Source organism: Sylvia atricapilla, chromosome 27, assembly GCF_009819655.1.
Source record: "Sylvia atricapilla isolate bSylAtr1 chromosome 27, bSylAtr1.pri, whole genome shotgun sequence".
In the NCBI taxonomy this organism is placed as follows: Eukaryota; Metazoa; Chordata; class Aves; order Passeriformes; family Sylviidae; genus Sylvia; species Sylvia atricapilla.
Genome location: NC_089166.1, coordinates 2,050,551 through 2,063,262, shown reverse-complemented (window position 1 = coordinate 2,063,262; position 12,712 = coordinate 2,050,551). Strand labels below are relative to the sequence as shown.

At 55.3% G+C, this 12,712-nt stretch overlaps 1 protein-coding gene across 4 annotated transcripts; it reads right to left on the bottom strand.

Annotated features, from left to right (window-relative positions):
* Positions 1-90: 90 nt before the first annotated feature.
* LOC136372247 (amine oxidase [copper-containing] 3-like) lies at positions 91-10,150 on the bottom strand. Of its 4 annotated transcripts, none has more exons than XM_066336775.1 (5): positions 8,775-10,150; positions 6,795-8,663; positions 1,567-1,852; positions 1,230-1,359; positions 91-701 (listed from the first exon to the last, which is right to left on the bottom strand). In XM_066336775.1, the coding sequence occupies exons 2-5, from the start codon at positions 8,359-8,361 to the stop codon at positions 417-419; spliced, it is 2,268 nt and encodes a 755-aa protein (XP_066192872.1). In that variant the 5' UTR covers positions 8,362-8,663; positions 8,775-10,150; the 3' UTR covers positions 91-416. The 4 variants fall into 4 exon arrangements, with proteins under 4 accessions (XP_066192872.1, XP_066192871.1, XP_066192873.1 ...); XM_066336774.1 differs by lacking the exon at positions 8,775-10,150 and adding an exon at positions 2,823-4,480 and having other exon boundaries at positions 6,795-6,906; XM_066336776.1 differs by having other exon boundaries at positions 6,795-10,150.
* Between the last annotated feature and the right edge of the window lie 2,562 nt (positions 10,151-12,712).

Sequence of the window (12,712 nt, the reverse complement as noted above, 5' to 3'; positions counted from 1 at the left end):
TGGTTTGTGGGCACAGGACACATGGCAGGGACCAGCACCACCCCCCAGGGGACACCACTGTAAGTTGTAAGAATGAGACACTTGAGAGCATTGGACCAGCACCATTTTCATTATTTTAACCTGAGATATGCACTACACAGCACTTGCTTCTACAGCAGAGGAACAGGGTTTTCTCCTCACTTTCCTCTGGCGACAGACTCAAATTCAGGAATTAACAGATAACTTAGACTTCCATCTCACATCGTGCTAGGAAAATCATGCTTCCCTTTTCAAGAGCACTATTTCAAAAGCAGCGATATAATGTGAAGTCACTGGACAACTGAAAATTGAGACAGCTTCACTAAAAAGCCAAAAATCAGAGACAGAACAGTCAACCTGGTGTCTCTGACCACATCTCCTCACACCATCCTGCAGCATTAAAGCCTGCTCATATTTCGAAAACCATCATAGGTGAATGGGGGGAAGTTTGGCAAACAAGAAGCAGTTTTGGGCAAGCAGGCAAGAGGGTTGATTTCACATGCTGTGAAGTCCTGCTCACTGGTGAAAAACACGCCATCGTGGGAGTATATAGAGGGGTCCAGGTCATAGTAGTTGTAGGGTCTCAGGAGAAAACCGACCGAGTTTCCCACAGTCACAGTGTTGGGAATATCCTCAGAGTGTGGGATGTGAAGGAAGCCAGCAGTTATCCAGGCAACCAGGTCCTAAGCAGGGAAGAGCCACAAGCCCAGGGTTACTTCAGAAGCTGCAGCAGCAGTGACCAAAATACACATGGGGCAGTGGGGAGTGACAGAAGAGAAGGAGGGGGACCCCAATGGCCACCAGCCAGCTGCATTCCCACCAACCTCCCCTCTCCTGGGAAAGAACTCCACCCTTCCCCAAAGAGCTGCTACAGCCATGGCTGCAAACACACATCCAGTGGAAGGGCCCTTGCTTTGACCTCCATGGCCTCACTCTGGCCTCACGGAGATTTTCATGATGTTTTGCCAGCATTTCTCCACAGGGAGAAACAAGCTTCTGCTCTGCATGCACTCTCTGTGTTCTCTGACCAAAGTACCACGCAGACACACAGAGAAGGGGATGCTCAAACCCACTTTCCTCTTTCCCCTGGGCTATTGCTCTCACAGCTGGCCCCATTATCCCAGGGGCAGTTCTGGAGCCTCTCTGCTCCTTGGGGCTCCCAGTGAGCCTGGGGCTGGGTGTTACATTCCAGCCCAGGTACCCCAGTTTACCTCGTTGGTGATGGTCTCATTGTTGATGAAGTCAGCAAAGGCAACAGTGGGCGTCCAGGGGTCGTTCTGGTTGTAGATGCTGGTGCTGGTGGGCTCCTCCTCCTTCCTCCGGGTGACAGCCAGCTGGTACCTGAGGACAAGAAAAGAGCAGCCCCCCGAGGCAGGGCAGAGCTAAATCAGCTCCTGAAAGCCTGCAGAGCACAGGCCTGCTCCAATGGGGCAAGCCCAGGAGAGTGCTTCCGTGTGCCTCCCATCAAGGGACACCAGCAATGCCATCCCTGCTGGCAGGGCTGAGGGGGGCTCTGAGAACGTGCCATGCCAGCCAGGACAGCCTAACCTTGCCCAGCTGATGGCCCTCTCCATGGAACTGGCTTCAGGGATGTGGTCCCCTGCAAAACTGGTGATCTGGATCCTGTAACCACGCTGGTGGCCCCACTTGTTTTTGCTGTTGGCAGCGAAGTAGATGTATCTGGGCATCTTGGACTGGAGCCGGAAGGCAGCCTGGTCTTCTGTGTCCAGGACTTTCTTGGTGAGTCGTGGCCGCTCTATCTGCTGCTCTGGGCTCCAGGGAGCCCGTGTCATCTCAAATGCCATGTCATGGGCCACGAGGGAGTTTTTCACCCCTGCAAAGCCAAAACAAAGTCACTGAGGAGAGTCGCCACAGTCCCCTGCTCCGCAGGGACGTGACAGTGCCTGCTCTCACTGCTTTCCCTCCCTGCATGCTGGGCTCTGAGCACCAACCCTGTCCAGGAGCAGTTGCTGCTCTGCAGCTCCACATGTGTTCACCTATGGCTGGACACTTGTCTAAACCAGGCAACACCACTCTGCAGCAGATACTATGACAGACAAGAGGGGACAAGGGGTGCGCCTCACCCCAGGGCAGAAGAACAGGTTTGCTCCCCACGGGAGCATAGGCTAATTAACCAGAGCACAAGCTTTGTTACTGCTCATCCTGCACAGTGGAGGCACCTGGAGCAGCCCAGGTGCTTCACACATTTGCACATCACAGACAAGAACAGTGTTGTGCTGCTCTCAGGCCCTGCCGCATAGAAGAGACATGGGCCCAAGGTTCGGAGCTACAGGATTTGCATGGGAGCAAATCGAGCTGGGGACAAGGTGGCAAAAGGCAGCTGAGAACATTCAATGGCCAGTGCCTGTGCAGGTCTGGCAGAGGGTTTATTGCTCAGCACCTCAAGCCCATCGCACCATAAAGCCCCTCTGTGTTCTGCTCCTTTAACATGTGAGTTCTCATCTTTCAAAAAAGCTATTTCAGAGCTAAACCAGTGGCCATCTGAGAAGGTGACAGGGCGCCACAGCAGAAGATCCATGCACAGCTGAGCTCATCTCCTTTCTTTTTCTCACATGAACAAAACTTATAAGCCCACACCTCTCCTGGCGGTATTAACAGCGACAGTTAGATTTTATCTTCCTTCTCCCTGTTCATGCAGTTTCACCACTCCCCACTGCAAGCACACCACCCTGCTCAACAAGTAAAGAGGAAAACCTGAATAACCACCAAAAAAGTAAAGATTTTTGAGTCTGAAAGCATTTGGAGAGTACTATTTAAAAAGGAGAGACAAGAACCAGACCTACCTCCCACGTCCAAGTCCACCTTATAGTTGAAAAATTGGGTGTGTATTGTACCCAGGGTGTGCTCCCAAAGCCTATTGCCATATCTCAGCCCATCGCCATGAAGAAAGGACGAGCTTGGGTACCCCGTGGCCTGCACCTTGCCCTCAATGGCCCCGTTCTGGTAGAAGATGAAGTCCCACACATAGTCATAGTTGCCCACGGTGGCAATGGACCGAACAACCAGAGCAGAGTTGACCAGCCCCCCATAGTAGAGCGACTGCAGGTTGGAGTAGTGGCGCCTCAGAGGGGAGGCCAGGTTGTGCTCAAAGATGCAGAGGGAAGCCTTCCTCTTCCTGGGCCTCAGGCTGTCCGACAGAGAGTGAGTGTCCACGTAGGTGGCCAGGTAGGGGCAGTCCACGCCCGGCACCAGGGGCGAGGTGTAGCGGCCCAGGCCAAAGCTGCCGTCCATGTAGCGCGTGGACATCCCTCCCGGGCAGTTGGAGCCGTACACTGACAGCGCCTCCTGCACACTGATTTCATAGGCAACCCTCTCCCCCTTGTGTCGGACGTCAAACAGCCGCAGCCCCGTGCTCACGCTCATCCCAAAGGCAAAGCTCCAGCCCTGGAACAGCACCTGGTTCCCCCTGACGCTGTAGCGGGGACCCTGCGGCTCAAACTGCACCGGGAACGGCGCAGCCCCAGGCGCCCGAGGCTTCATGGACGAGAAGTCCCCATCCCACGGCGCCTTCCTCACCTTCTCCACGCTCATCCGGCCCTGCACGTAGGCACTCTCCAGCTGAGCCATGTCCCTGTAGTACTGCCCATTGTAGAAGACCCTGCTCACCGCCCACTGCGACATGTCCAGGCTGCTGTGATCCACCAGCACCTCCAGCCCCAGCGGGTGCAGAAAGAATCCGCTCACGTTCTGGAACACCACAAACCAGGTGACCCGATCTCCAGACTGGAACCCATGAGGGACCGTGGTCTGAAATGCCACATTGGTTCTGTCATACTCAAGGACTTCTCGCAGGAAGGTCGGTGCTGCAGCAAACACCTTCGTCTCCAGGAACACTCTCAGCTGCTTGTACTCACTGCCCAGCGTCAGTCTGCGGTGGTAGGGCACCTTCCCCCCGTACTTGTGCACCGTCACGTCTCGGTGGTACGCCGGCGCCGGCAGCGGCCCCACCACGTACTCGGTGATGTTGGGCTCTGGCTGGTTCCCAAAGTACAGCACAGCCAGGGCCTCTCGGGGGGGACGGGCCCCGCCGCCGTCCAGGAACCGCAGCACCTCTGCCTTGGCGGGGACCTGCACATCCACGGAGGCGATGCAGTTGTCCGAGGGCTTGGCACGGGACGCCTCCACCAGCGGCACCCCGAGGTGTCCCTGCAGGTACCGCACCACCTGGGACATCTCCTCAGCTGTCAGGTCAGCAAACACCAGGCTCTGGCTCACGGATCCTGTCTTCTCCACAACGCTGTGGGATTCACAGCTGGGCGATCGCCCACCCCTGCTCAGCAGCATGCAGGACAGAATGAAGATTGTCACTGCAGCCCCCACCAGGAGAATGTAGGGAAGTTTGGGGTTCATCACTCCGAGTGCAGAGACAGCACACACAGTTTGGCTGAAGAATCCAGAGCACGTCCCTCACCTGCAGACCAGGCTCTTTATTCATTTGCAACTGTGGGCGTAATGGCAACGCTTGTGAGGTGGGGAAGGAACTTGTAGCTCCTGTGGGGCTCTGAGAGGAGATCACAGGTCCAACCCAGTTTGGCTTGTTTCCTGCCCAACTCAGATGTACCAAAGGAACCAGCCAGGGAGCCAGTGCCTGCCTCACTCACCAAGCACCTAATGGGTTTTTCTGCTGCAGGGTGACACCACAAAGAGCCCCAGTCTTGTCTGTCCTAGGGGCCTTTGTTCCTTTCAGTGTTTCCCAGGATGCTCCATCTCTGTCTCCTGTGGGATCATGGTGATGCCACAGGGGAAGGCTCAGCCAGCCTGGTACTTCTGCTCCCAGTGTCCCCAGACCAGCTCCACTCCCCTGAGGGGCAGTCTGTGCTGGCACAGCCCGAGACCTGCTGGCTCCCTGCACCTCCACATGCCAGTTCTTCCTGTCACCCTTCTTTGTTGCCTCCAAGTCCTTCCCAGCCCTGAAGCAACAGACCTGGAAGCTCCAGCCTGGCTCTAGCTGTGGGCAGACCAGAGGAAGCTCCCTGGTGAGAAAAGGACCATTCCTGTCCCATTCCAGCAGAAATGATCTTTGCACAAGAGCTGCCCTGGACAGAAATGGTGTGAGGTGGCTGCTCCTGTGTGCCCATCAGTTCCTGCAAGGCTCCCCCTTGGCTCCTGGCCCCATACAAGGAAGTGACACACCCAAACAGCAAGGACAGATTTTTGGAGACCAGGGCCCACCAAACTCCCTCCTGTTGGGGAGAGGCTGAGCCACAGGAAGGAGGGGCCACAACCACCACAGCACTGGTGCAATTCACTCCATTTGCATTTGTGTTAATTCAGGAATTAAGTTTTCCTTCTCACTTCCAATGAGGCAATAATTGAACTTTTTCCCTGCAAGCCCCACACCAGCCTGAGATCAGCATCCAAGAACCTGTGTGGGCAATGACCCACTTCAGCTGTAACACAGCTGTGGCCCCAGCACAGGAAGGTGGGGCTCCTGTGGGAGCTGCTCAAGCTCCCTGCATGGCCCCCAGCACTCTTGCCTGGAACACGGCTCCCCTCTCACCACAGGGAACAAGTCTGAGATTTACACAACTCTACTCAAGAGCATTTGACAGCAGTCAGGGCTCAGGCTTTGTAAACAGAGAGGGGCACTGAGGGGCATTGAATTCACAGAAAAGGACCTTTCCCCATACAGGAACTGTATTTTAGCACATTCTCTAGCCTTGCTTACAGGAAGGAAACAGTATCAGCCTCAATTTCGACCATAACAACAGCAGCAGCACCACTCAAGGCCACACAAACCCCTGCATCACAGGAGGACACATGCTGGGACCCAATGCTTGTTCTGGGCTTAGCTGCAGCTTGACCAACACAGCTCTGAGATGACTTTCCACAATCCTTTCCACAGGAGACAGCCGGGATCCCTGGGACTGCGTTTCTCTTTGGGCTGGTTCAGACGTAGCTGCTGCCCACCAGCGACCTCTTGGGTCCTGTGCAGATGTGAAACATTTTCCCTCTGCCTTTTACAGAAGTGGTTGTCAATAACAGGCCCCATGTGTGTCCCCACCGTCCCCGGGCTGCAGGTGCTGCAGTCACCTTCTGGGGGACTCAAAGGTGCCCCTGAGGCTGAGCATCCCTGCGCTTCCAGGGGGGCTGCCAGCACTTCACTGTGAGCAAGGGGCTGCTCCTGGGCTCAAATAACCCTCTGCACACATCCACTGCCAGACTGTGAGTGCACATGTGTGCAGGGGAACTCGCTGGGTCGCTGTAGTGGCTTCACAACTTCGGCTGCAATGCTCAAGTGTTTCCTCAAGAGAACAAGGGGAGAGAGCTGCAGGAGCTCAGCCCCACAGAGCACCAGGACAGCTGCCCTGCTTTACATGGGGCAGTGAGAGGCTAAGAGGATTTTCCCAAGGGAGAAGGAGTGCCAGGACACAGAGCATCAGGCTCTGTAAATGCAGGCTCACACTGTCTGTGCTCAGACAGGGCCAACTCCCTGTCTGCCTGCCCGTGCCTATGGCAACACACACCGTGCCAGACATGAGGCCTCAAGGAAACACAAACATTTTTCAGCTGCTACCTTTCATACTTTCCCTGAGCTAAACACAGAGCTCCCAGAAATTCTCACTGCTTTCTGCTCAATGACCTCGACACTGTTTCATACATTGAAAACTAATTTTGCAATGAAAGAAGAGGGGAGAATAAAGAAGCAGAGTTCTGATGTGAGTTATTAGAGACTGAATGGAGAATGAGGCAAACCTCAAAGCTCTGGGGATTATCAGAACATTGTCAGGCATGAAAAGAAGTTCCAGACCTACCTCCCACGTCCAAGTCCACCTTATAGTTGACAAAGTGGGTGTGTATCGTACCCAGGGTGTGCTCCCAAAGCCTATTGCCATATCTCAGCCCATCGCCATGAAGAAAGGATGAGCTTGGGTACCCCGTGGCCTGCACCTTGCCCTCAATGGCCCCGTTCTGGTAGAAGATGAAGTCCCACACATAGTCATAGTTGCCCACGGTGGCAATGGACCGAACCACCAGAGCAGAGTTGACCAGCCCCCCATAGTAGAGCGACTGCAGGTTGGAGTAGTGGCGCCTCAGAGGGGAGGCCAGGTTGTGCTCAAAGATGCAGAGGGAAGCCTTCCTCTTCCTGGGCCTCAGGCTGTCCGACAGAGAGTGAGTGTCCACGTAGGTGGCCAGGTAGGGGCAGTCCACGCCCGGCACCAGGGGCGAGGTGTAGCGGCCCAGGCCAAAGCTGCCGTCCATGTAGCGCGTGGACATCCCTCCCGGGCAGTTGGAGCCGTACACTGACAGCGCCTCCTGCACACTGATTTCATAGGCAACCCTCTCCCCCTTGTGTCGGACGTCAAACAGCCGCAGCCCCGTGCTCACGCTCATCCCAAAGGCAAAGCTCCAGCCCTGGAACAGCACCTGGTTCCCCCTGACGCTGTAGCGGGGACCCTGCGGCTCAAACTGCACCGGGAACGGCGCAGCCCCAGGCGCCCGAGGCTTCATGGACGAGAAGTCCCCATCCCACGGCGCCTTCCTCACCTTCTCCACGCTCATCCGGCCCTGCACGTAGGCACTCTCCAGCTGAGCCATGTCCCTGTAGTACTGCCCATTGTAGAAGACCCTGCTCACCGCCCACTGCGACGTGTCCAGGCTGCTGTGATCCACCAGCACCTCCAGCCCCAGCGGGTGCAGAAAGAATCCGCTCACGTTCTGGAACACCACAAACCAGGTGACCCGATCTCCAGACTGGAACCCACGGGGAGCAGCTGTCACGAATGCAAGATTGGTTCCATCATACTCCATTACTTGTTGCATGAAAGCTGGAGCTGAGGGGAACACCTGGCTCTTTAGAAATCTCCCAATCTGCTTGTATTCCACAGCCAGCGTCGGTCTGCGGTGGTAGGGCACCTTCCCCCCGTACTTGTGCACTGTCACGTCTCGGTGGTACGCCGGCGCCGGCAGCGGCCCCACCACGTACTCGGTGATGTTGGGCTCTGGCTGGTTCCCAAAGTACAGCACAGCCAGGGCCTCTCGGGGGGGACGGGCCCCGCCGCCGTCCAGGAACCGCAGCACCTCTGCCTTGGCGGGGACCTGCACATCCACGGAGGCGATGCAGTTGTCCGAGGGCTTGGCACGGGACGCCTCCACCAGCGGCACCCCGAGGTGTCCCTGCAGGTACCGCACCACCTGGGACATCTCCTCAGCTGTCAGGTCAGCAAACACCAGGCTCTGGTCATCCTCGACGTCCTCCTGCTCCGGGGGCAGGTGCTGGCAGGTCCTGGGGGTCCTTTCTCTGGTCAGCAACACGCAGACCAAAGCGAATATTGTGGCTAAGGCCAGACCAAGGAGGATGAGCACGGTTTTCAGGTTCATGCCTGCAGCTGGTCCACCAGCATTCAGAGGCTTTCAGAGCAAACTTTCCAGCTCTCCTGCCTCTGTCAGTGTATGCTGCACTGGATGGATTAGCACAGAAAGTACAAAAGACTGGGAGAGGCTAGGGGAGGAGATCTGAAACCCTTGCTGACCAGAAAGGGCAGATCTCCTCTCAGTTGCAGCCTCTTCTGTCCTTCATGGTAGTGCCCTGAAAGAGCTTGTGGAGATGTAGGGTCAGTGACTCAGACAAGTTCCACATAATTCCGTTACTTTTTCAGTCCAGCCTGGCTTCCTGAGGCTGCCTGTAAAAACGGAGATCCTGCAGTCAGCCTGAGGTGGCTGTGACCACTGTGAGGCTCTGACAAGCTGGGAATTGTTGCCACACTGTACAATTTCACCTCTTTACAACTCACCGATTTTCCTTGTTTATCAGGCTGCTTCCTTGTAAACACTCTCCCTGGCAGCACCATTCCAGGCTTGGAGTTACTTGTTATTTAATTTTTTTCTGTCTTCCACATGGAAGCTTTTGCTGAAACACATCCTTCTGTGTAGCAGTAGAAAAACTTTGGCAGGCATGGAGCTGTAGTTCAGGATGAGAATCAGGCCCCAACGCACTGTGAACAACCAGCTCTTAGTTTGCACCTCAGAACAGATCTGAGTCAATTCATCCCCAGCACTGCACTGTCACAGTTCATCCAGCCTTTGTCACTGCATCCAACTCACAGATAAACCGAGGTGCAGCTTCCAAGAGGTTCCCTCAAGGACAGAACAACCCCGAACGTGCACCTGGCAGCTGAGGGCAGTGCCCGCTCTCAGTGCTGCCAAACCACAGTGCCCAGACTGGGCAGCCACAGCTGCCCTCTGCCACCACAGCAACAGTCCCTGCTGGCCTCACAGTGCTGTTCACAGGCACTGGCAGAAGAAGGCAGCCAGGACTTGGTGCTCCATCCTGCCACGCAGCAGATGCTCGGGGTAGACAAGACGCACCACCTTGGCTACAGTCCCGGAGCTGGTGCTGAGTAGGACGAGGCATCCAAGAGAACCAGGGCTGGAGATTCAACCCAAAATTTCCACTCCTGCTGCCAGCCTCACCTCACCTCACCCTCGTCTTCTCCTCTCCCTTGCGTCAGCTTCCTGATGGGAGGCAGCACCCACCATCCCTCTGCAGCAGATCCCGCCTGGGGCTCAGCCCCTCTGTGGTCCTCTGGCCGTGCTCAGACACCACACTGGGAGGCAGAAGGCCACGTTGCCGTGGGACACACTCCATTATCCTCACCACCACTGGCAGCCTGAGCCTTCTTCAGGGCAGGCTGCAGCTGTGAGGCCAGGGACACACTCGTCCTCTCTGTGCCAGCACACAGGGCTCTGCCTCGCCAGCCACCATACCAGGAGAGCCTCAGAGCCACAGCACTTGCTTCACACAGTCACAGTGCCAGCAAAGGGCTCAGTGCAGCACAGACACAGCAATGGGCAGGGACAGGACAGAAAAGAACAGCCATGGCTGCATGAGACAGCAGCCACAGCTGGCAACAAGTATCTGCTCTCATCGGCTCACAGCAGCAGAATCAAATGCCTTTGAGTAACCCCAAACAAGGCAAAGCAGCGCTGATTTCCAAGCCAGGCTTTCAATCCATGAAGTCAGTGAGGCTTCAAGGATTACCTGAGGAAGAAGAATTCCCGTTTGGTTTCGGCCTGGAACATGGTGCCCATGTCACATGGAGCACAGAGCAGAAGCACTGCTGTCCTGGTCCAGGTTTGGAGCACAGCCAGGACACACCCACTGCCTCCCAGCAATGGGACAAGTGTTCTACTGCCACACACGCCAGCACAGCCAAGGTGAGACTGTGGCAGAACCTCCATGGCTGCTCGACAAAGCTCAGGGGGACCTTCCCTTCAAGAAGCACACAAAGAGCAGACTGTTCAGGTTTGACTTCGCCTCTTGGGTTTGCATCTCTAGCTCCTCAAAGCCACGGCACAGGCTGCAATTACAGAAAGGCCCTTTCCAAGCAGCACAGCAGTAGTTTAAGGAAACTCCACAGGCCTTCCTGCCCCACAAATCACAACTCAACCCTGCAGCTGGGCTGAAAGAAATCCAAAAATAGAGTGTGGGAACACTCCTGGTTCTCTGCATGTTGGGGGCATGGAAAGAAAGAGAAACCCTAATCTGTACTGACATCCCCATGACAAACCAACCACAGCACACACACCCAGGGCTGCTGGATAAGGATGGCAGCTTTCTGCATTGCCTCTGCCCCACTGCAGAGCCTGTGCCATGGAGGCCTTGTCTGATAGCAGGTTTTTTAGTACTGTCTGTTTCTGCTGTACTTTTCCAACTCTGGTTGAGAGCTGTTTCAGAATAAACAAAACAGCCTTAAGTCCACCTTCATCTTGCAGTAGGAATTTCAGGAAGCAGAGTAATTAACTAAGTCTGCAGAGCCAGAACCTGTGTCAATAGTTGCCTGATGAAAAGCAATGAGGGATCTTTGGGGGACAAATACACCATGGAATTGCTCGTGTACCCTCTCCAAAAGGAGCCTGCAGCAGCTTAAAGCTAACCTAGAATTAAAGAAATTGCACGTCTCTGTAACAGCAGTGTAACTTGTTTATGACCTGCTCAGTGCACGTACTGCTTCCCACATGTCAGTCCCCAGTGTGATCAGCCCATCACTGACCCACATCCCATATGCAGAACTCACATCCTACCCATGTTTTATTTTGGCTCCGTGGTTGCTTTTAGGCACTGCCCACCTTATATTTGCTAAATTGCCCACATTCCCCAAACAAAGCAAGGGAGATGGGAGTGCTGTTTTTCACGCACACAGAAAGGTAGAGGTGGCAAAAAATAGCATCTGAAATTTACTGAAACCCAAACCAGAGGCAGACAGGTTTTGGCTTGGGGAAACTCAGAGACAGTAACTGCCACAGCTGAGGAAAGGGCAGAGTAGGAAAACCCCTGCCCAACACCAACAAGGCTGGAGAAAGCCCCAGACCAGAGCTCAGACTTTAGAAAGCTCCCACTCCCAATGCCTCACCTCATGGGGTCAGCTTATGCAAAGCACAAGAGTGGAACCTGCCTGACCCTTCCTCCATTCCAGCTGTGCTGCTGGCAGAGCCTGTGGCTGCACACAGCTGCTGAGCCATTATTCTCCACCCCTGCACTTAAGCTTTCTCAAGGACTGGTGAAGCAGAGCCCTGACTGCATGCTGCGACTGCTCCCAGACTCACTGGGATCACAGACAAACCAACCCTCCCCTGTCCCAGGGATGAACCCCACTCCCTGCCAGCACCTGCCAAGACTATTGTCCTGGATGCTCCATCCTTCCACGGGAGTGCTGGTACTGGCTTCCTGCAAGTTCAGGTTTTTTAACTGAGTGCTGAGGAGGAGCCCCTCATGCTGCACCACACCAAGTCCTGCCAGCAAGTCCTTCCTTTGGGCTCTGCTCCAGCTGCCTTGGCCCTGAGACCTGTTTGCAGCTCAGTGCCCCTTCCCTGCATGGGTCAGGCACCTGCAGGGCTTTCCCACACCGCAGGAACTTTCCTGCACAAGTGGCTGCTCCTGTTGCTGGGCAGCCAGAGGTGCCCCAGCTGGGAGCCCTGGTCTGCAGCAGCTGCTCTCAGGGCCAGTCAGACTCTGCTGAGCAGCTCCGTGACCAGGACAGGCACAACCCCAAACAGGCACTGAGCCCTGGACCAGGGGCTGGCTCAGAGGGGCTGCAGCCCTGCAGCTGGGGGCAGGACATTCAGGAAAGCCTGGAGTACCCCTCAAGAGGCCTCTGTGCCCCAGCATGGAGGGAAGGCAGGAACAGGACAATCCCCAGCAGAGCAGAGGGCACTGTGGCTGGGGACAGCAGGGCAGCTGCCTCTCCTTGGGTACCACACGCAGGGAGCAGCCAAGAGCAAGAGACTCTGTGCCCCACAGAGACACCAGATGCTGCATCCAGGACAGCCAAGAGACACCTGCCCAGAAGACACCTGCCTGGCAAGAAACCTGGAGCAACTGCAGGCTCAGAGAAACATCATCTTTGAACTGGGACAGCCCAAGTCCCACATTGGGCTGAGATGGCACAAATTCCATCAAACCCCAAGCCCATGGGCAAAATCATGCCCAACATGAAGTATGCTGAAGGAACAGAAACAACCTACACAGCAGACTAGTTTATAGCAGTCAAAAAGAGGAACGAGGAGAATGAAGGGAAGGAGCAACTGAATGTGAGAAAGGCAGAACCAAACTGGAGACTAAAACTGCATGGCCTAAGAGCCCAGCATCACACACAGGGGGCTGCCTTGAAAGAATTCCAAGTACCTTATTTTAATTTCTTGACATGATAAAAGTTTACATCCATTCATCTTG

Bases quoted from the DNA above. Each gene is read 5' to 3' on its own strand.
- LOC136372247 (XM_066336776.1), bottom strand. From the start codon at position 8,361: ATGAACCTGAAAACCGTGCTCATCCTCCTTGGTCTGGCCTTAGCCACA. The intron at 1,853-6,794 runs GTAGGTCTGGAA...TTGGCTTTGCAG, and splicing joins GGTGGACTTGGACGTGGGAG to GGGTGAAAAACTCCCTCGTG. The intron at 702-1,229 runs GTAAACTGGGGT...TTCCCTGCTTAG, and splicing joins ATGAGACCATCACCAACGAG to GACCTGGTTGCCTGGATAAC.